The sequence below is a fragment of the Tarenaya hassleriana genome, unplaced genomic scaffold (assembly GCF_000463585.1).
Source record: "Tarenaya hassleriana unplaced genomic scaffold, ASM46358v1 Cleome3, whole genome shotgun sequence".
In the NCBI taxonomy this organism is placed as follows: Eukaryota; Viridiplantae; Streptophyta; class Magnoliopsida; order Brassicales; family Cleomaceae; genus Tarenaya; species Tarenaya hassleriana.
In genome coordinates, this window is record NW_010966177.1 from 2,141,858 (window position 1) to 2,163,913 (window position 22,056).

At 41.0% G+C, this 22,056-nt stretch overlaps 7 protein-coding genes across 9 annotated transcripts; 4 read left to right on the forward strand and 3 right to left on the reverse strand.

Annotated features, from left to right (window-relative positions):
- Nucleotides 1-1,778: 1,778 nt before the first annotated feature.
- Nucleotides 1,779-5,346, forward strand: LOC104818825 (F-box/kelch-repeat protein At3g06240-like). The gene has a single exon (XM_010548595.2). The coding sequence runs from the start codon at nt 3,842-3,844 to the stop codon at nt 5,021-5,023; it is 1,182 nt and encodes a 393-aa protein (XP_010546897.1). The 5' UTR covers nt 1,779-3,841; the 3' UTR covers nt 5,024-5,346.
- Nucleotides 2,088-3,046, forward strand: LOC104820109 (F-box/kelch-repeat protein At3g06240-like). Its single transcript, XM_010550482.1, has 3 exons — nt 2,088-2,284; nt 2,462-2,568; nt 2,664-3,046. The coding sequence occupies exons 1-3, from the start codon at nt 2,088-2,090 to the stop codon at nt 3,044-3,046; spliced, it is 687 nt and encodes a 228-aa protein (XP_010548784.1).
- Nucleotides 5,347-5,713: 367 nt separating the features above from the next.
- On the forward strand, nt 5,714-7,471 carry LOC104818824 (F-box/kelch-repeat protein At3g06240-like). Its single transcript, XM_010548594.2, has one exon. It carries the CDS (start codon nt 5,875-5,877, stop codon nt 7,051-7,053), a length of 1,179 nt encoding a protein of 392 aa, XP_010546896.1. The 5' UTR covers nt 5,714-5,874; the 3' UTR covers nt 7,054-7,471.
- Nucleotides 7,472-7,716: 245 nt separating this feature from the next.
- On the forward strand, nt 7,717-9,463 carry LOC104818822 (F-box/kelch-repeat protein At3g06240-like). Its single transcript, XM_010548593.2, has one exon. It carries the CDS (start codon nt 7,918-7,920, stop codon nt 9,118-9,120), a length of 1,203 nt encoding a protein of 400 aa, XP_010546895.1. The 5' UTR covers nt 7,717-7,917; the 3' UTR covers nt 9,121-9,463.
- Nucleotides 9,464-9,563: 100 nt separating this feature from the next.
- LOC104818821 (protein FAR1-RELATED SEQUENCE 7) lies at nt 9,564-13,384 on the reverse strand. Of its 3 annotated transcripts, XM_010548590.1 has the most exons (3): nt 13,097-13,384; nt 9,854-12,583; nt 9,564-9,773 (listed from the first exon to the last, which is right to left on the reverse strand). In XM_010548590.1, exons 1-2 carry the CDS (start codon nt 13,102-13,104, stop codon nt 10,249-10,251), a joined length of 2,343 nt encoding a protein of 780 aa, XP_010546892.1. In that variant the 5' UTR covers nt 13,105-13,384; the 3' UTR covers nt 9,564-9,773; nt 9,854-10,248. The 3 variants fall into 3 exon arrangements, with proteins under 3 accessions (XP_010546892.1, XP_010546894.1, XP_010546893.1); XM_010548592.1 differs by lacking the exon at nt 9,564-9,773 and having other exon boundaries at nt 10,051-12,578; XM_010548591.1 differs by lacking the exon at nt 9,564-9,773 and having other exon boundaries at nt 10,051-12,583; nt 13,063-13,384.
- A 630-nt stretch (nt 13,385-14,014) lies between these two features.
- Nucleotides 14,015-17,721, reverse strand: LOC104818826 (putative MO25-like protein At5g47540). The gene is made up of 11 exons (XM_010548596.2): nt 17,396-17,721; nt 16,636-16,800; nt 16,434-16,552; nt 16,213-16,287; nt 15,975-16,068; nt 15,826-15,885; nt 15,429-15,494; nt 15,225-15,323; nt 15,064-15,108; nt 14,763-14,865; nt 14,015-14,375 (listed from the first exon to the last, which is right to left on the reverse strand). Exons 1-11 carry the CDS (start codon nt 17,513-17,515, stop codon nt 14,293-14,295), a joined length of 1,029 nt encoding a protein of 342 aa, XP_010546898.1. The 5' UTR covers nt 17,516-17,721; the 3' UTR covers nt 14,015-14,292.
- Nucleotides 17,722-18,297: 576 nt separating this feature from the next.
- LOC104818827 (probable galacturonosyltransferase-like 4) lies at nt 18,298-20,227 on the reverse strand. Its single transcript, XM_010548598.2, has 2 exons — nt 19,133-20,227; nt 18,298-18,851 (listed from the first exon to the last, which is right to left on the reverse strand). Exons 1-2 carry the CDS (start codon nt 19,954-19,956, stop codon nt 18,608-18,610), a joined length of 1,068 nt encoding a protein of 355 aa, XP_010546900.1. The 5' UTR covers nt 19,957-20,227; the 3' UTR covers nt 18,298-18,607.
- Between the last annotated feature and the right edge of the window lie 1,829 nt (nt 20,228-22,056).

The window sequence follows — 22,056 nt, forward strand, 5'->3', positions numbered from 1 at the left end:
AAGATTTATATATATATATATATATATATATATATATATATTAGTATTTTATATGATTTTTAATAAATGTATTTTAGTATCTTTTTATCCAAACGTTGAAACCACTATCAAAACGTAAGTTGAAAGCTGCGATTACAGGATGATTGATTGCACCGCCACCACTCGCAAACGGATCGATTGCGCTTTTTGTAGAGTGGCGACAGTTGAAAAACTGAATGATTAAACCGTAGATACGCAATCTCTATCAAACTTGAAGAATCAAAACATATGTTTTTTTTATACGTTTCGATAACGTTTTTCTGTTATAATCAAAATACCATTAACGAAATTTTAAAAAAAGAAAACTAATTTTCTCCATTCTCTCTCATATGAACGAGATTTCTCTATATAACTCATTCTCTTCTTCTTCGAATAAGGTTTTAACTTCACTAGAATCTCGTCGGAAGCTCGTTGGAAATTCGTTAGACCAATTCATCTTTGTCGTCTCTAGGTATGTTTGTTTGAATTCTATGATTTCTTTTCTCCGATTTGTTTTTCTTTTCTCCGATTTCTCCTTGTAGGTCTATTTGAATCATATCTATGGTTTTCTTCTTAGTTCAGGGTCAAACTTACTTACTTCTCACAAATTCTGATTTAGAATCATATTTTTGTTTTTTGGATTAATTTATGGATCTGAGATTATGATGAACTTTCTGAGCAAATGGGGATCGATTTTTTTTTTCTGGATTAGTTTGCCGATCACAGATTAGAATGAACTTTCTGAACAAATAGATATCGATTTTTTATGGGTTAGTTTGTCGATCTCACATTATGATCAGTGTTGTGGGTCGGTTCTGATATCCTTACTAGAAATTCCAGTATTCAGATATGGAATCATGTTTTGGTCCTGACTCTCTAAAATATGTTTTCATTATGTCAATTGACCTGTGAAATTCATCCCAAGAATGATCTGCAAAAACCTACAACGACGTACATATATTATATATTTATGTATGAAGTAGGGGTTTGAAAAATTGATGTGCATATGCACGCAATTTATATCTTGGAACTCGATAAAATCTGTTATATTAAGTTTTCAATGCTCGTAGCAATTTATGGTTATTATAAAGTATAACAAACTTTTTTCACATTTCATTAAAAAACTTATTTGAAGCTATTTTTATATCTTGTTGATGATTTTGCTTAGTATTAGTATTATAATTTGAGTTTTATTTTTGATATTATTATTTGTTAAAAAAGATAATAGTATCATATGATTATATAATTTTTAGATTTATCGATAATTATTTTTCATATTTTATGATAAGATATTTTTAAATTAAATATAAATTAAATTAACAAAATTTATATTTTAAAATATTTTTATATAATTATTTATAAATTATATAAAATATTTTTTTATCAAATGATAATATAAAAATTAATTTTAAAAAGGGTAATCGGCAAAAAATCTCTGTATTTCTCCATGTCAACGAAAAACTTATATTTTTTTATTACCAAATAAACCTTGAATTTAATCTGATTAACTGATAAAATCTTGTATTTCTAGATTAGTAATCTAAAAAATCTCTGTGTTATGTTGACACGATAAAAACAGAAAAGTGATGTGTGACAATCAGATTTACTAAAGCATGTATACCTTTTGCCATGTCATTATAATTCATTTAATTTTAAATGAAATATATAATTGTCAAATTTTATATGAAAAAAAAGAATATATCTCCTAAGAAGAAGAGAAAGGTTCGGTCATGGAAGCTGAAGAGTCCAAGTTTAGTTACGATTACAACTACAGCAGTACAACCAGTCAAACCTTAAAAAAATACAAGTTTGGTTACGATTACAAATAATTACGGTTCAACAAATCAATTTTTAATCATCCGCAATTATAGAAAATCACAACTGTTTCGTTTGTGGGTAAAGCCGCGCAAAGTGTCACCCCTTGTTACGATCAAACACGTCTCGAAGTCAGTTTTTTAATCGGTTTTCATACTACCGCATCTAACCCGGTTTTTAATCGATTTCGAACACATTGAATTGGTAAAGTTTAAAACCGGTTGAGGAGTACCGGGTTTTGACAAGGACTTGAGATGTCGGGGAAGAAAACTGATACATCTGCTACTGGGAAAGCGATGATGGAGACAGCGAAGAGGGCACAACCGAGAGACGACTACGTCGAGGAAGAAGAAAGGCGAAGCGATGCTCCACCGGAATTGCCCTGTCTTCCGCCAGAGATCGTAAGGGAGATTCTCATTCGATTACATGCGAAATCGATCGGCCGATTCAGGTGGGTCTCTAAGCTCTTTCGCTCTCTCTCGTCGAATCTTGCGTTTGCGAAGACCCACCTCGATCTTTGCCTTCAAAACGACGCCTTCCCATCGGGTCGGACAAGGGTCATCATTTGAGATGGCTATCTCTACACGGTGTCTTTCGATTCGATCGTTGATGCGTGTGACGGAATTAGGGATTTGGGTGCTGTTGAGATCCCTGAGTCTCATGTCATGGTCAATCTCGTCTCATTGTATTATCCGGAAGACTCGTTTGAAATGGTCGGGTCGGGTCTTGCAATGGGTTGGTGTGTACCACTAATGGTGCAGCTGACGTGTTCTTGTTCAATCTGACCATTGGAGAATCTAAGAGAATTCCGGGTGTGCTCGAATTGCTAGATTCGGTGTCCAAAGAGGAGAGATTCTATGGGGTTGGGTTCAGGTTCGATTCCATAACTGATGATTATAAGGTGGCGGCGCTTATCACGGGCGATGTTCTGAATGCTAGTGTTTATTCCCTCAAGACAGATTCTTGGAAATGGGTCGGAGATTCGCGTTGTAGATATGATGATGTCGATATTTCTTCCTACGGTCTTCTTGTCAATGGTGCAATCCACTGGGTTGCAAGGCGTCGAGAGGATGGCCAGAGAGTTGTGGTGGCATTCGATCTAACGACTGAGCAGTTCAAAGACATGGCTTTACCTGATGAAGCTGAGGATTGCCCACACGAGCTTGGGGAATTTGAGCTCCATAAACTCAATGGCAGACTCTGCATGGTTTAAAAATGCTACGTTAACCACTATGATTTCTGGGTGATGAATGAGTATGGCGTGGCTAGCTCTTGGGACAGAGTTCGGATCAGCGTGTGGTTTATGTCCATGAATCCGCTGTGTTCGGGTAAGAAGGAAGAGGAAACTCTTATGGAACTAAATGCACAATTGGCACATTACAATTTCCGGAATGACACCTCTACGTCATTGGTCCTTAAAAATGCTACGCAACGCATTATAAGGGCGGCCGATGCATACATAGAAAGCCTCATATCACCAAACTCATATGGCAGGGCTTAGCATACGTGTTTAGACACTGAATCAAATTCATTTGATCACCTTATGATGATGATGATGCTGGTGGTGGTGGTTCATGAAGAAGGCTGTTGCAGATATTGGAGAGTCTTGTATCACGAGAAGATATGTACTTTTTTGGGTGAGGATAATGTATTGTGAATTATGAAACAAGAGTTTATAAGCTTGTTTTTTTATTTGTAAGTTAAATCCATCACCAGGAAAAGGAATGTCTTTTTGAAGTTTTTTGTAAGAAATGTGTATATACATATGGAATGTTGTCATTACCAAAGCTGGAGCTTCCTCCTAGATTCGTCATTGTCAAAGTTGCCCTATGGAAGATACGATCCAACGCTAAGGTTGTTGACCTTTTTTTTTTATGGAAATCAAATCACCATCGTATGCAATCGACAAAACCGGTTAAGGAATACCGGGTTTGGATGGGTTTGAGATTTCGGTGTCTTATATAAGGAGATTTGGAGAACTGATACACTCAGCTACTAAGAAGCGATAATGGAGACAGCGAAGAGGGCACGACGGAGAGACGACTACGACGAAAGACGAGGCGATGCTCTACCGCCGGAATTGCCCTGTCTTCCTCCAGAGATGATAAGGGAGATTCTCCTTCGATTACCCGCGAAATCGATCGCCGGATCCAGGTCCGTGTCCAAGCTCTTTCGCTCTCTCTCGTCGGATCCTGCGTTTGCCAAGACCCACCTCGATCTTTCCCTCCGAAACGAAGCCTTCCCATCAGGTCGGACAAGGCTCATCGTGCCTTGCCACAATCTCTACACGGTGGATTTCGATTCGATCTGTGATGGGTGCGACGGAATTAGGGATGTGGATGCTGTTGAGATCCATTACCCGCTCAAAGACCAGCTCAGCCTTCTGTACTCCGAGGATGAAGATAAGTATCCTGACATGGTTGATCCCGCGTATGAGAGAAACCCGGTTGCAATTTTTGGATCTTGCAATGGTTTAGTGTGTATCTCTCCTGATGAAGGCGCTTTGTTCTTGATCAATCCGACCACTGGAGAATCTAAGAGGATTCCAGACCTGCCCGAATCGCTACGATTGGGGTCCAGAGGGCTAGCGTTTGGGTTCTGGTTCGATTCTGTAGCCGATGATTATAAGGTGGTGACACTTGTCGTGCGTGATGATGTTCTGAATGCTGTTGTTTATTCTCTGAAGACAGATTCTTGGAAACGGGTTAGCGATTTGCGGTACAATGTGGGCTTTAACTTCCACAGGTCAGGGGTTCTTGTCAATGGTGTACTCCACTGGATTGTAAAGCTTCTAGAGGATCATGATCGACCATTTGTAGTGGCATTTGATACAATGTCTGAGCAGTTCAGAGACATGCCTTTACCTGATGAAGCTGAGGGTTGCCCACACAGCTCGAAGAGTTTTGAGGTCGGGAAACTCAATGGGCGTCTCTGCATTGTTAACTATTGCCACGACATGCACGATGATATATGGGTTATGAATGAGTACGGGGTGGCTAGCTCTTGGAGCGGAATTCGGGTCAGCATGTTTTACGGATACATGCAGCCACTGTGTTCGGCTAGGAACAAGGAGTACGCTCTTGCGGAACTAGATAGGGAGTTGGTGTTGTGCAATTTGGGGAATTGCACATCAAGGCCAGTGGTCCTTAAAGGTCGCCTCGTATCACCAAACTCATATGGTAGGGCTTAGCTCATTAGCATTGCTCCGGGTGCGTTTTGATTTATTGCTTTATTGGGTTTTGGGTGTTTATATATATATTCTTTATTGGGTTTGGGAGTCTTAGGAATTAGCCCTAGGGTTTTATAATATATAATTTTATCAGTATGGAAAACATGATTCAATGCTAAAGTTGCTAGCTTTTCATAGATATCAAATAATCATGATATCAATCCCACACAAACATCCGTCGTTGACAAGAGTGTTCTTATGAACATGTAACTAAGATTCTTCACAAAAACAATCTAGTAAAATATTCTGACTTTGATTAGAACAAGCTTACTTAATATAATAAAAAAAAACACACAATATTTGAGGGATGGAATCATGAAGTTTGTTATTAATATCGCAGTATGTAAAGTTTTTTTTGGTTGAATTGCAGTGTATAAAATTAAACACACGTATACATATATATAGAAAATAAAAGAAAATCTTAGATTAAATTATTTATATAATGATAAAAAACTATTTTCATACTTTTAATAGGATCCTCCTATTTATCGTTTTAGATTTTTCACACTTAACCATTAAAAAAATCATTTATATCCTCGTTAAATTAGAAAGTTTCTTAAAAATTAATTAAAAAATAAAATATATCTATTAAATAACAAAAAAGAATATTTTCTAAAATTTCATCGAGGAAGTAGCTTCTTTTTTTTCAGTTTTCAAACTACTGCATCTAACCCGGTTTGAACAGATTTTGAACATATTGAATTGGTAAAGACAAAAACCGGTTAAGAAATACCGGGTTTGGACTAGGGTTTCGAGATTTCGGGGTCTTATGATAAGGAGGTGAGAATCGGCACATCTGCTACTGAGAAGCGATGGAGAAAGCGAAGAGGGCACGGCCGAGAGACGATTACGACGAAAGACGAGGCGGTGCTCCATCGCCGGAAGCTCCCTGTCTTCCACCAGAGATCATAAGGGAGATTCTCCTTCGATTACCCGCAAAATCGATCGGCCGGTTCAGATGCGTCTCTAAGCTCTTTCGCTCTATCTCATTGGCTCCTGAGTTTGCGAAGACCCACCTCGGTCTTTCCCTTCGAAACGACACCTTCCGATCAGGTCGGCGAAGGCTCATCGTGTGTCGCCGCGATCTCTACATGGTAGATTTCGATTCCATAGTTGATACGTGCGACGGGATTGAGGATTTGGATGATGTTGAGATCCCTGAGTCTCCTGTCATGTCTGATCTGGTCTCGTCGTGTTATCAGGAAGGTTACTGGGTTCAAATGGTGGGGTCTTGTAATGGGTTGGTGTGTACAACTAATGATAACAACGACGTGTTCTTGTTCAATCTGACCACTGGAGAATCTAAGGAAATCCCGAGTTTGCTCGAATTTCTAAAATCGAAGTCCAAACAGGGGAGAGTCTATGTGCTTGGGCTCGGGTTTGATGCTATAACCAATGATTACAAGGTGGTGGCGCTTGTCTCGGGTGATGTTCAGAACGTTACTGTTTATTCCCTCAAGACAGATTCTTGGAAATGGGTCGGGGGTTCACGTCATGGATATTACGGTCCTGCCAGCGGTCTTTTTTTCAATGGTGCAATCCATTGGGTTGCAAAGCATCTAGAGGGTGGTCGGAGAGTTGTAGTGGCATTCGATCTAACGACTGAACAGTTCAAAGACATGGCTCTCCCTGATAAAGCCAAGGATTCCCCACATGGGTTCCTTCAGCTCCATACACTCAATGGCAGACTCTGCATGGTTTACAGATGCAATTTCGACTATGAATATAATGATTTCTGGGTGATGAATGAGTATGGGGTGGCCAGCTCTTGGGCCAGAGTTAAGATCAGCGAGTGGTACATGTCCATGAAGCCGCTGTGTTCTGCTAACAAGGAAGAGGAAACTCTTATGGAACTGAATGGAGAGTTGGTGCTGTACAATTTCAGGAATGATACCTTTACATCATTGTCCGTTAAAGATGCCAAGCTGCGCAGAGGATTTGAGGCCGATACATACATAGAAAGCCTCGTATCGCCAAACTCAATAGGGTAGGGGCTAAGGAGGCATACATAGTCGTCCGAAACGTCGGAGAAGGATTTTCCTCGGAATAAATCTGTGTTCAGAGGTGCATGATCCGGGATCAATTTCATCATCATCATCACCTTATGGTTCATGAGGGGCTGTTGCAGATACATATTTGGGGAGTCTTGTATCAGCGGAAGATATCTGCTTCTTTGGCCATGTAATACACGATTTCGTTTACTGATTCATATAGCTCAGTGAGGATATCACAAAACAAGAGTTTATATTTGTAAGTTAAATCAATCACCAGGTACAAAAAATGTCTTTTTGAAGTTTTTGGGAGAAATGTGTGTGTATATATATATATATGTGTGTGTGTGTGTATTTACCATGAAAAGTTGTAATTACCAAGCGATTCAACGCTAAAGTTGTCAACTTTTCGTGGATACCATGATTTTAATCCCCGCATGGACATTCTTTGTTGGCAAGAGCGTTCTTCCTTCGAAGATTGTGTGTATTGGATTGAATAACATATAGGATTCGTTGTCGGTCTTACTATATTAGATTTGGAAAATATATCGGTTTAAGGTGTACCGTGGACACTGGACACGCACTTAGACAAATAAAATATCAAGCGTGCGCATATATACAGAGGAGATACAAGAAAACCTAGATTAAATTATTTATATAATGATGGAAACTATATTCATACTCTTAGTAGAATCAAACACGTCTTGAAGCTACTTCATCAAACCCGGTTTGAACCAATTTTGAACATATTGAACTGGTAAAGACTAAAACCGGTTAAGAAATACCGGGTTTGGATTAGGGCTTGAGATTTCGGTGTCTTATATAAGGAGATTTAGAGAACTGACACTCAGCTACTAAGAAGCGATGATGGAGACAGGGAAGAGGGCACGATGGAGAGACGACTACGACGAAAGACTAGGCGATGCTCTACCGCCGGAATTGCCCTGTCTTCCTCCAGAGATGATAAGGGAGATTCTCCTTCGATTACCGGCGAAATCGATCGGCCGATTCAGGTGCGTGTCTAAGCTCTTTCGCTCTCTCTCATCGGACCCTAAGTTTGCGAAGACCCACCTCGATCTTTCCCTTCGAAACGACGCACTCCGATCAGCTCGGCGAAGACTCGTCGTGTCTTACAAACATCTCTACACGGTGTCCTTCGATTCGATCGTTGATACGAGCGACGGAACTAGGGATTTGGGTGCTGTTGAGATCCCCGAGTCTCCTGTCATGGTCAATTTCGTCTCATCGTATTATCAGGATGGCCGGAGGATTGAACTGGTCGGGACTTGCAACGGGTTGGTGTGTACAACTTCCGAAGACGCTGTCACGTTCTTATTCAATCTGACCACTAGAGAATCTAAGGAAATTCCGGGTTTGCGAGAATTTCTAGATTCGGTGTCCAAAGAGGAGACATTCTCTGCGTTTGGGTTCGGGTTCGGGTTCGATGCAATAACCGATGATTACAAGGTGGTGGCGCTTGTCACGGGCGATGTTCTGAATGCTAGTGTTTATTCCCTCAAGACAGGTTCTTGGAAATTGGTCGGAGATTCGCGTTATGAATATGCTAATTCCGCGGAGGGTCTTCTTGTAAACGGTGCAATCCACTGGTTTGCATTGCATGAAGAGGATGATCGGCTAGTTGTAGTGGCGTTCGATTTAGCGACTGAGCAGTTCAAAGACATGGCATTACCTGATGAAGCTGAGGATTGCGCACACGGGCGTGGGGGATTTGAGCTCCATAAACTCAATGGCAGACTCTGCATGGTATACACCTGCTGCGAGAACCACGATGATTTCTGGGTGATGAATGAGTATGGCGTGGCTAGCTCTTGGGCCAGAGTTCGGATCAGCGTGCAGTACGATAGCATGAAGCCGCTGTGTTCGGGTAAGAAGGAAGAGGAAACTCTTATGGAAATAAATGGACAGTTGGTGCTTTGCAATTTCCGGAATGACACCTCTACATCATTGGTCCTTAAAGATGCTAAGCTGCGCTGCATAATAGAGGCCGATAGGGCCGATACATACATAGAAAGCCTCATATCACCAAACTCATATGGCGGGGTTTAGCTCATTAGCATTAAACTACGTTTTTTGATCATTCTTTAATCTTTATTGGGTTTTGGGTGTTTTATATATATTCTTTATTCTTTGTTGGGAGTGTCAGGAATAGATGAACCTAGCCCTAGGGTTTTATTTATTTCCCTTATTTGTAAGGGAGCTTGGCTGATTAATAAAGGAGTAAGAAGAAAGAAGGTTTTAAGAGAAGAAATTGTCTTTTGGATCGGTCATGGAAGATTCTAATTCGTACGAGTGAGGATATGTGGGAGGAAATGTGTGTGTAATATATACCATGGAAAGCTGTCGTTACCAAAGTTGTGTGTGATATGACACTAAAGTTGTTAACTTTCGTAGAGATATCAAATCAGCATCATGAATAAGCTTACTTAATGTTGTTACATTTCATCCTATGGATCTGGAATTATCATCAACTTCCAATGCCATCGGAAAACTGAAGAAACCGATTATTTTTTTCTTCTTCCTTCCAAAACCCTAATCTAAGGGGCAAATATGAAAGAAAAGGCGATATAACATACATGTCATGATCGTTAAGACGAGGCACCAATGACCACGGCCACCACCACCACCACCACCATGGGGCACGGCCCGACCATCTCCATTGACAAACGAACAGGACTTCTTTTTCAGGAGATGAGCAAATCCTGCAAACCCTCATTTGAATCTGTAAAAGAGGAAATTTTTAAGCTGGCAAGGAAGTAGGGTTTACATAAACAAACCTCACCTCTTTCCAGAGACCTTCAATTGATGCCGATGACTCACTCCAATTCCTAATTCGGGAAATTAGATCTGGAAATCTCTCGTTTCTTCTTTTAGAAAAGAAAAGTGCCCAAATAATCAAACAGATTTCGCAATTGTGTACGAATTCACTTCAATAACTACATATAACATCTATAAGAAACGTAGGTACCATAAGCAAGAGAATCATTAACTGATACTATTTATTCAGAATCAGACAGAGCAGAACAGAGAGGATCTGGAGTCACAGAGACAGAACCCAGATCAGAATACAACCTTGAACCTACCGACAAATATCAGATTTTCAAGGCAAGAAACAAGAAACGAGATAATGAAGATGGTCTCTTACTTTCACTAGTTCCAGCTGTGTTCGTTCGTTCATCATCTCTGCCAACAAAGTTTCTTCCCTCCCTCGCGCATGATTTCATACGCAAGCTTGTACTTCTCCAGTGACGAAGTCCCGAACTCTATGTACTTGGAAGCTGCCTCTCTCAGGCTCCATACCATCAAGGCCTTGAGGTCCTGAGAACTTACACCCGATTCTACGTCTCTTACAAACCCAAACTCCGCGTTCTTGGTCCATCGGTGCAGTATATACCGTGATGGGAGTTCTCGTATGTCTAAGAGGTTGAACACTTTCAGTATATGCCTGCAGAGCAGTCCCTCGTATTCGAACATCTGACAACTGCAACTCGCGTTGAGATTCGACGCACTGAATGTCACAGCGTGTTTCTCATTCTCGTTTCCACATTTTCTCACCAGGAACCTGCTGATGGCTCCTTCCTCGTAGGTCTTTAGACCGAGATAGTTATATGATTGGACGAGCTCATTCTGGAAAATCCTGAAAATGGTGAGCGTGTACAGCCTTCTGCACTGTTCTTCGACGATTTCTTTTGTCTGCAGAAACGGCTGCAGGTTATAAGAATTGAAATCCTCTTTCCTTTCCTCCTCACGGCGTTGCTCGAGCCCTTGCTCGTATCGTGAGACAAACTCCCTTATCGGAGTTTGAGAATTCAAAGAAGTGCCAAAGAACGGTTCGATGCTGCCATTTATCGGGATTCCGCCAAAGAAAGTGGCCCTTAAATACGCAGGAACCCAGTTCTCACGCTTTTCGTACATTTCTCTGAGCCACACATTATCCCTCAGGCCGTATTTGTTGACAAGAACGTTCCACAATGTGTCAAACTCAACTGTTGTCTGCGTCTGGTATATACACTTCTCATACTCATACTTGAATTCATTAGGGAACGACCTAAGATTCTCTCGTTCCTTGGCCCTGATTTGCCAAGCTGAGTACCGGTGATGGGTCCCAGGGAAGACTTGAGCCACAGCCTGGAGGATAGCCGAGTCTTGATCAGCTACAATGGACCTTGGCCGGCGGCCAGACATGGCACGGAGCCATGTCTGAAATAACCACGTGAAAGCCTCCTTAGATTCGTCAGAAATGAGGGCACACCCGAGAAGCACGGGTTGCCTGTGGTGATTAAAACCGATAAAAGTAGCAAACGGGATAGAGTAGTTTCCTTTCCTGTAAGAAGTATCAAAAACGACAGCATCCCCAAACTGACTGCAGGCAAACCTCGCTCGGCTGTCCGCCCAGAAAATGCTCATACAGCTACCGTTGCTATCTAGTTCAACAGCATAAAAGAATCCCATGTCCTCGGCCTGTCTGGTTTGAAAATAGTCCAGAAGCATCGGATACCATTCCTTCCCAATCGTGTTTTCTCGGGTTTTCTTGATATGGTTGTTGAAGTCATTTAATTCAATGAGATCCACGGAATCTAACCCTCCTGTCGCATCCTCGGTAATCTTTTTCATACCCGCATTCTTCTTTCCCGGTTCAAGCTCGTGGTTATGATCTTTATTGAGACGATCCACTATCCAACCTCCAGAGTCCTGTCTTTTGATCCTCATGTAAGCTCCACATCCCATTCTTGAAGGATGCTGAAATCCTTCTTTCGAGCACACGAATCGTCTAGAAGTGATTGATCCGTCAACTTTCGAGCGAAACAACTGACCGATCCGAACCCTAAAACCCACAACTTCTGCATAAGCCTGATAAAACTGGCACCCTTCATTTGCTGACCCGAACTCCAAGCCTGCATACGGCTCAGTAGCCTTGGGCTGAATTTGCCCATTACTGTCTTCTGCACCTTTGAAACGTTTGAAAGAAATTGCACCAGAAGGGCACGACTGTGCTTTATCAGACTCATCGATAACTTTCATCTTGGGTCTGTGTGGAACCGAAATCGCTAGCTTTGTAGCGGCTGGACGTCTCTGACTTACGGCCGGTGGACGGGGAGTCTCCTCGACTTGGCCTCCAAGCTCATGGTTGTGCTCCTTCTGGATTTGGTCAAGAACCCATTTCCCCGTATCACGTCGTTGAACCCTGATGAAGGCAGGACAACCGGTCCTTGAATTCAGCTGAAAACCCCCCTTTGAGCAAACAAACCTTCTCGATGAAACCGTCCCATCTGTTCTTGATCGATAGAGCTGACCTGTCCTAACCTTGAACCCCGTACTCGTCGCATAAGAATTGTAGAACTCCCTCGCCTCTTCCGCAGAGTCAAATTCTAGACCCACATATGGCTCAACTTCCGAGTCTCCTTCATCTTCGCCTACGCCATTGTTGTTCATAATCCGAACCATGCCTAATGGATAAGCTTTCACAACCATATTGTTCCCACAATTCAGACTGGCAGGCTCAGTATCTGCACTGCATCGACCCAAAAGGAAACAAATAACAAGCATAAATAGTCATAACTACTAGGAACAGTCAGAATCCACACAATGTTAATATCACTAAAATCCGAATTAAGCATTAGCTACAGCTATACATGAATTCTATCAACCGAGGAAACATATGAATAAACTGGGAATCTGCAGCTTGAAGTAGGGAAATTTCCAATATTAGCACGGATAAATGTTAGGAGTTACACGGAAACTTGCAGTAAAAGCAGATACAACACCCACACAGATGCCCACTGAAGATTTTGAGAGAAGATGTCTTTCCCGAAGAAAATGAAGGGAAAAAAAAACGCCCAACCCACGAAATGAAGAAGGATGTGAAGCGAGCTGAAGCTAGATCGAAACCCATCGAGGATTAGCGACGAACAACACAGAAACCAAACGAATCCAACACCAAGAACAGAAATCATCTCCGTGGGAAAATAGAAAGAAACAAAATCCACGCACAGATCAGCTAGGGCGTCCTTCCGATGATGATTACCTCTCCATCTTCCGCCGAAAGCGGCAAGAGACCACCGAATCAGAGGGGAGCAACAAAGGTAAAACCCAAACCCTCTCCCCTGAACTTGACGGCGATTGCGAGAGAGCTCGCGACACCAACACTTCGCAGATTGTGGACCCACTTCAAGGCTTCAATTTTCGACCCTCCTCATTCTCTTTGGCGGGAAATTGATGGAGGTAGGAACAATAATTAGGGATTTCAGCGAACGAGATAGACAGAGAAACCACAGAGGAGAGGAGAGGAGAGAGAGAGCGCTGAGAAGAAGTTCTTTTTTATCCATGGATTGACCGAATTTAAAATTTTATGTAATAATAAACAAATTGAATTTAAAATTTTATGTAAAATTTTAATTTGTCAAAATAATTTTCCATCTGAAAGGACATGGGCTCCATCTTATCCAATAAAAAAAAAAAGCCCTTTCATCTCGTCGGATTACTGAAAAGATCGGGGGATCAAACTCTTGAGTCCCGGCGAATTAATCAAAATTACTCGAGCGATTTCGAGTTGCGAATTGGAGAATCTGCTGGGACGAAATCAGTGATACGCCATGGATAGAGCTTCTCCGTTTGTTCCTTACCTTTCTTCAGAAATCGTGCTCGTTGAAATCATAATAACCAGGGGTGTTGATTCTGGGGCCGAGGAATTAAAACCGATCGGCGGCGGAAGCTTTTCGCCGGAAATATGTCGGGGGAGCTATACGGAAATGACTGAAATCTTCTCTAAGATCATGAGGGAGAAACGAGATGGGAGCAAATTCTGGTATCTTATTTTCCTTCGTTTATTTTCAAGTGTCTCAATGAGTGTGGGAGGTTCTGTCGGACCAGGAACTACACCACTATGTCGGATGAAGATACTGAGAGAGTATGCTGAAGCAGCAGTAAAGGATCGAAAATTACATGAAGACGACGACCAATTCTTATACAGATAACAACAAAGAGAAAGTAAACGGTAACGGTAACGTCTCTTGTCTTTGGCAGAGCATTAAAAAGAGAAATTACATTACAATAATATCAGAAGTCAATCCTCTGTTAAGACAACGATACTCACATGAACAAAACCAAGCTTCAACACAGGAAACTTCATTGCTGGATCTATAAACTGACAAGAAGAACCAAGATATAAAGACAGAGACTCTCTCTTCTCGGAGTGGAAAGAGGAAGAACAAACTCACTGTCTTATGGATTTTGCAGGCGAGAGACTCTTTCGATTTCGTTGATGATCAGCTCCTTTTCCTCTTCGAATTGGTCATCTTCCGAGCCTATGAAAGATCACATATCGTGTGAAAAAGGAAAAAAAAATAATCAGTAACTGAAGAGACAGGGTTCAACTGGAGCTGTTATTTGGCTCGGGTGTTCGAAGAACGAATTTCCAACTGGAAGACATCCACCAACTGTTAGAGGAAGATCAGATTTGGCTCGGGTGTGAGAAGATTCGATCATACTGGAAAAGGGTTCACTTTTTTCCCCCAGCAGCCGTAGGAGAAGGTCCACCATAGGTTCACCTCTCCCGAAGGGCTCGGAGAAAACAAAAACAAGGGCGAAATTGTCCTTGAACTTACTGACCACCTGTGTTGGCCGGTTGAGTTCTGGGTTTAGAGGGCAAATAGTATTTTTTTTTAATCATTTGGAGTCTCAAGGAACATTACCTTTACCGGGTGAGAGGTTGTGAAGGAGTTCAAGCAACTTCTCATGGTTTTTGGCCAATATGATCTTCACTTCTTGTGGTTTATTAGGATTAGCAACAAAGACCTGCATGAGCATAAGTCATGAGTGAAGATGATGAAAAAAGAGTAAGGAAAAGCTAAGCTCAATTTCACACTTCAGATGCCAAACACAACTTGTTGCCAACACTTATTCCAATCTTCGATCTAGTCAACCGCCCAACTACAATGGGATGGATATTCTTGCTCATTACATTCTTTTTATGGAATCATTGCGCATTTGCACCTTAAAAATATGGAAGGCTGATATTTGAATATTCTTGCTCGAGTCCTGCTCGGAAGAAAATGAACAGTGGATATACAAGAACTGATGAGTAGTGAACAATAAAAACACAAATAAAAGGAAAAAAAAGAGTAATGACCTCATGAGTTATTGGCCGTGCTCACCTTAAGCAGTGTCATTATGACTTTCAAGTAACGCACTTCTAAGATAAACCTCTTCATTATGTGAGAATTTGGTGGCTCCAACAGGAAATCCGAGAGAAGCTAAAATCAAACCATTCATTTACACTTTGTCGTTAAGACGATACGAAAAATTCAAGAACAGTGTCATGGAAATGTATACCAGAAAATGGTCAGGAGCCAACAGACCTTCAATGATTGCCTTCTTGTCACATAATTCGAAGATGTCAACAGTCTTTCGTAGAGATCAAAGAACTGGAACAACCAGAAAAAACCCATCAGCTAAGGAGAAGAGTACTTGTTATGTACATGTAAAAATCCCATTTTTCTCTTCATGAAAACACTAACAAAGCCTAAGGAAACCGCTTGAGTTAACATCTTTGTAAACACTGGGTCTGGAGTCCGACTTCTCCCAATTATTCACAGTTCATTGGTGACAAACCCGTGGGTCCAAGGCTCGGTATTTACACGATTCATATGGCAAACTTGCTTCATATGGATCTCATGGAGTATTCGTGATTATAGCACAAAAAAAAAAGCAACTCTTGGATACCAAGATATTCCAAAAACCAATGCACAAGCATACCTCGTTATAATGAGAAGTGAGATACTCGGAGACAACAGAGTCGTGTTTCGTCAGAAGATCCTGTGAAGGTTTCCTAGAGATGTATGAATGAGCCAATCCTAACAAGTCCATGTAAAAAAAAATAGAGGTTACAATGAACTGGATACTACCTTGAATGTCGAAAATGCATCAGAAGCAACATCAAAGTTTGGCAACTCCACGAACTTGAAGAACAACTCAAAGCTTGCAGACTCTAAAATATACCTGAGAAAGCACTACAGAATTTAATAGTGTGATAAAAGCATCGAGCTAGATTCCAACAAGTCGGTCAGCTGCTGCCAAACTTATAATCAGCATAAGCATGGATTGGAACCATAAAAAACAAGCAGGATTTCGTGTCAGCCTTACTTTGCAAGACTCGGAAATTTAATGCACTCCCTCAACATATTTCCACAGTGCAGAGCAATCTCTTTGTTGTCATAACTGCTCATATGCAAGATAAAAATGCAAATCAGAACTAAATTTAAAGTTAACATCGAAAGGATAAATTAATCATCACACTCAACAGCTAGAGGTAGATTGAATTCAGAGGATGCGGCCAGAAAATTAGAGATCTTTATAATACTTACCATACAACCAGGCAGTCAAGCAACTCGAAATGGTCCTCAAAGTATTCCACACAACAATAAGCCTGGCCAACTTTTTGCTTCAACAAGATAGCCCAGCAGTGCATTAAATCTTTTCTAGTCTGAAACAGAGCAATCGCATCAGCATGTATTCTGTTAACAGAGCAGGCTTTAAGCACGCTATGGATGATACATGCCGACTTACTTCCCATCCCAGTATGGGCAACTTATGAACAACAAGTGCAATCACATCTTCTTTACAAATTTCCATTGCTAACTGTACAGCTTGATCAGCATTTGGTTCAGCCTCCCCATCCCCGGAAAGCATGCCTCTCAGAGAAGAAAAGTTCTTCTCGACTTCCTCCAAAGCCTACAAGGACAAAGGACTGCCATTCAACATTCGCTGAACAAACACCAAACACTAACTTTGGGAGAGTGAAATCATCTGATGGCATACTAATTAACAATCTATTCAGAGATAACACTACATTCCTCAAGCTTCTATAATTATGAAGAAGTAAGACAGTGAAATTGGCCAAAATCCTATCGATTCCACAACGAAGAGAAGAACCAAAATGCAAAACGCAAATTTTCCGTTAGTTTGATGAATTCCAACTTAACGCAAGGCCATGACTTTATTCAGGCAATACAATGAACAATCCCAAGGGTATCCTTCACAATTCAAGAGAGACCAAAGACGATGATAAAGAGGACAGTTTCTAACCAGGAGGAACTCAGAAAAAGCAAAAATTGAACCGAACCCATATCGCTAAAGGAAAATATTCCGGAAACCCACTCTCAAATTCCAGCTCTCAGACTCGCACTAGACACCGTCGCAAGCAAAAACCAGAAACCATTGGAGCAAATCCATCCTACCAGAGAAAAGTCTAAACCCAAAAAGGAGGGAGAAAATGAACACCAACAAACGTAAAGAAACAACCACGAGCAGCGAAAACGAAGTTTACCTTCTCGAGGGCTTTAACTTCGACGACGGTCTTGGTGTCCAGAGCCATGAGACTGTCTCTGATCGCCTTGACGACCTCTTGCGGCGTCTTAGGCCTCGAAGGCTTGAAGAAGAACGACATCGCCGCGGTAAATCAGATTCCAATCTTCCGGATTCTCTTCAGATTCCGAACTCTCCAGCGAAATCGGCGATCTACAATTCATGCAATGGATGATGGAGAGATCCTCAGAGCAACAGGTGGGAGGGAAGGCGACACTCGCGTCTTCTGTTCCCCGTCTCGTTCTGCGGAATGCAGATCGTCAATCATGCACATTTTTTGAGAATTTGACCCCTGAAAAAACACAAAAGAAAAAATAAATGCAAAAGAAATGTGTCAACCTCCTGTTTGGTAACAGGTTTCATTTAATCCCCTACCCGAGGCTGACTATTCAACCTTTTATAATTCGACTTAAACGATGTCGTTGTAAAAGACGGTACCGTATATAAGGGCATGACTTCCGTCTTTTGAATCTAAGATTCCCTCTCTAACAAAGTCGTCAGGTTCTGTAGAACTGAGGAATCTCTCTTTTATCATCGGTAAATAACTCCAATTTCTCAGAATATTCGCTTCTTTTGTAATTTCTATAGATTTCAGGCTTGAATCTCATTCGGATCTCAGTTCGCTCTTTGAAACAGGGATGAATCAAGACAAAATCGGTACTTTCTGTTTCTTCTTGATCATTTCTTCGTCGCTAGGTTGTGTTAGTGATCTTGAGGTCGATTTTCATTCCTTTTCCGATCTGGAATTTGTTCGATTTTATGTATAGTTTTCCGAATTTCTGTGAGTTCGGGAAATCGAGTCAGATTCTGTCTATAGTTCAATTAGGGTTTGACAAATTTTCTATTGAATCGAAGACGATGAAATTGAATGAAGAATGAATTGAATTTTTTTTTCCTCTTGTTAAAGGAATGAATAGAATCTTCCTTCTGTACAGATTTACTACCTATTGTACAACGCGGATTCTGAATTGAATCCAGAGAGCAAAGAACAGGAAACGAAGGAGAGAGGAAAAAAGGGTATCATCTTTGTGGATACCATGGAACCCTAATGCACATCTCTTGCATCAGTGTGTTTAGTTCTCTCCCGGTTTCTCTTAGACTTTCACTTGTTTTGGAACCAAATGGAAAACTTGCTCTCTCGATGGCCTTTTTGTCTTAGCCCAACTGCTGCTCTCTACTCTTCTAATGAATGTCTTGATGAACGGTACAGATCATATGGAGCCCATAGATGATCAACGATGCACGGCTTCCTCGAATCCAACCTCAGCCATGGCTTCCCTTTTCCACTCCAATGGAGAAGGCTAATCGGACCCGGGTGCAACGTTCTACATCTCCCTTCAAAATTATCGCCCCCGAGACCGTGCTGGTTCCACCTGTGGTTCACCGCCTTTATGTCTCCGGCAAATATCAGCAGGATTCTGGGGCCGAGGAATTAAAACCGATCGGCGGCGGAAGCTTTTCGCCGGAAATATGTCGGGGGAGCTATACGGAAATGACTGAAATCTTCTCTAAGATCATGAGGGAGAAACGAGATGGGAGCAAATTCTGGTATCTTATTTTCCTTCGTTTATTTTCAAGTGTCTCAATGAGTGTGGGAGGTTCTGTCGGACCAGGAACTACACCACTATGTCGGATGAAGATACTGAGAGAGTATGCTGAAGCAGCAGTAAAGGATCGAAAATTACATGAAGACGACGACCGAGGCAATGATCCCGGGTGGTAAATCCTCTTTTGCTTTTGCACCCCCATCCACTCCTCTACTTTCTGTGTATAGCCTCCTTTCCTCCATTTTTCCACGTCCACTACCATCACCCCTGTGTTAAAGTAACACGGGTGTCTTCCTTCAAGCACTTTAGCCAATTCCGGGTCTGACCAGAAAGCGTTTGTGAAATAGTGGGTGAAATTGGCATGGCAATACTCAGGAGCTGCCACGATTTTTTCCTCCATCTCCACACGCCACAGTTTTTCTATATCATCTACAACGACAAGGTCGGAATCCAGATAGATAATCCTGCCCACATTGATAGGTAGAATATCCGCGAGGTAGATCCTCGCGTAGTTCAGCGGCTGATCAAGGGCCTGCCTTATCGATTTCGATATTTTGCTGCGGACAAGGTTAGAGTCAAACTGGTAAATCTTGAAATTGAGATACGGGAACGTGGATTTGATGCTGGTGAAGAGCTCGGTTTCGAGATGAGGAAGGGAGAGGAAATGGAAGGAGAGGTTTTCAGGGCACGTGGAATGCTGCAGCAGGGACAAGACAGCCGCCATTGTTCCACGGAGGTAGTTTGTGTCGAGCGTCATGGCGATGTGGATCTGATCACCCTCTCGGATTCCACACTGATCCCCGTTCCTGAAAGCCGGGGCTTCCTGGAAAACGGGCAGAGCGGGCTCGGGGTGCTTTCTGAGAACGACGCCAACACGAAGGGCCAAAGTAATATAGGAGCTAACCAGGAGGATAAAGGACAGAAGGCCTAGGAGTTGCGGCGGATGAATTGGGGAGGAGCTGCTCCTCAAGGCCATCCTGAGCCTAATCTCAGGTAATTCTTCAACTCTTACCTCTTTTTTTGTGGTTTTTTTTTCAAGTTCTACAGATTGATATTAAAGAATATGGATGGTTAGAGCCATTGTTGGCGTCGTCTAGATTATGGAATTGAGGGAAACGTTTTGTTTATGGTAAAATCAGAATGTGGGGAAGGGATAGAACTTCGGTTATTTTCCCGATATTAGAAAAAAAAAAATTGTTTCTTTTTCTACAAATAAACCTTTCAAAGCAAAATTTGGATGATTTATCAACTCTCGAAACCTTGGGAATTTTTAGATCACATTGTTGTTTATTAGATTTTTTATAGTTTGAAACTGGGACTGTACATTTTCGGGATTTGCTTATTTTAGGACAATATCTGGTCGGCCTAATTTGTGCCCCCCGGATAAAAATTTGGATTTGGAATTTTAACTTAATCAAATGAATGAAAGGGAAAATCAGAGGTTGAATGGGGTACTAATCCGTGAGTTTATACACAATTTAGGTACTTTTTACCGTACTGAAATCATTACATTCTTCTGTTTTTAAAATATCCATTTTGGAAATGTTTTTTTTTTCCTGGTTGGGTATTTTTAAATGTTGACTGGATGGTTTAAGATAGCAAAAATCGCGTTGCAATTGCATGGGGGCGGGGAGAGTTACAGGTAAAATACCAAAGTTCCTAGATTTTTGGAAGTTAGCAACTCAACTAATGCGTCTTTAGACTTAACAACGCGAAATTTGCCGTACGTCCATTCCGTACCATCCGTACGATATTTATAGTTTCTATAGAATCCTCAGTCGGTGAAACCTTGCTTGGGCCCTTTGGATTCCAATGTAATCTTTTTTCAAGGGCCCAATATGGCCCATTTTATGCTACCAAGATAATTAAATTTAGAAAAAAAATATATAGCATTTTAATCTAGAATCGAAATGTGTTATATCGATATGATTACTATTATATATGAACCATTATCACTTTATATAATGATAATTACTACAAATTATGAATTTTCTAATTAGTTTAGTGGTTTAGTAAGTATTAGACAATCGCTTGTATAAACTCAAAACTTCGAATTAAAAGCGCATGAGTCGCATTTTTCAAAGTAGATATGTCGAAACATATCTAAGTTTTCGTGCATGTATACAATGATTTGGGTCATGACATTATGGTAATCATCATGCGATGGCTTTCCTTTAACTATATGATACGCGTTACATAGAATTTCCAAAAAACTCCTTTGTGGATAATTCCCCTACGAGTAGACCACTCTTCTTATTATCATTTTATGTCTGCCTACGACCTCCTCCAACATCTGTTCTTATTGTAAGGGCTTGCTTGGAGACACTCTAATATCTCTACGTGCCTCTACGACACTCCCTCCTCCAACAACATCATACCCTTCTTCATCTCTCTCTCTCTCTCTCTCTCTCTCTCTCCCCAAACACGTCACTTCTCTGTCTCTTTCTTTGTCTTCTTCATTCTCTTTTCTTTTAGAAAGATAAATGTTTTTGAAAGTCTAAACTACAACAACGCTTTGTTAATGAACATTCTAGGCCATAACATTAAAACATTCTCGCATATCCTTTAATCTCGTAAAGATATATGATATACAATGCTACGACGAAAAAAAATGTGTAGACAGGAATTTAAATCGCTAATATATAGTCACGGTAAATGAAAAAAAAAAGACAAAATGAAACTGGGAGTTATTTATCGCGAATAAATAGAAGTTCAATGATGCTCTTAGCTTGCAATTAATAGGGAAAAAATATGTATGGCAAGACTTGCAAGCGAACGACTGCGAGAGGAATGAATGTGTCCACAAGCAAAGATGATGAACCATAATAAAATGGAATGTAATCATGTGAGATACATGCACAGAGAGTAGAATCTAATTATATGTACCCACAAACCCTAATTGACAAACTATTTAATTACTTGATTTTATCAATTAATTAATCAGTGCACATACTGTAGTTTAAGAGTTCCAAGATGTTCGTAATCTTAGCTTTTAGAGCACTCCCACGTTTCTAATTGGGAGAACTAAAGTGGGTTTTCTTTTTGTACAATAATCTTATATATATATATATATATA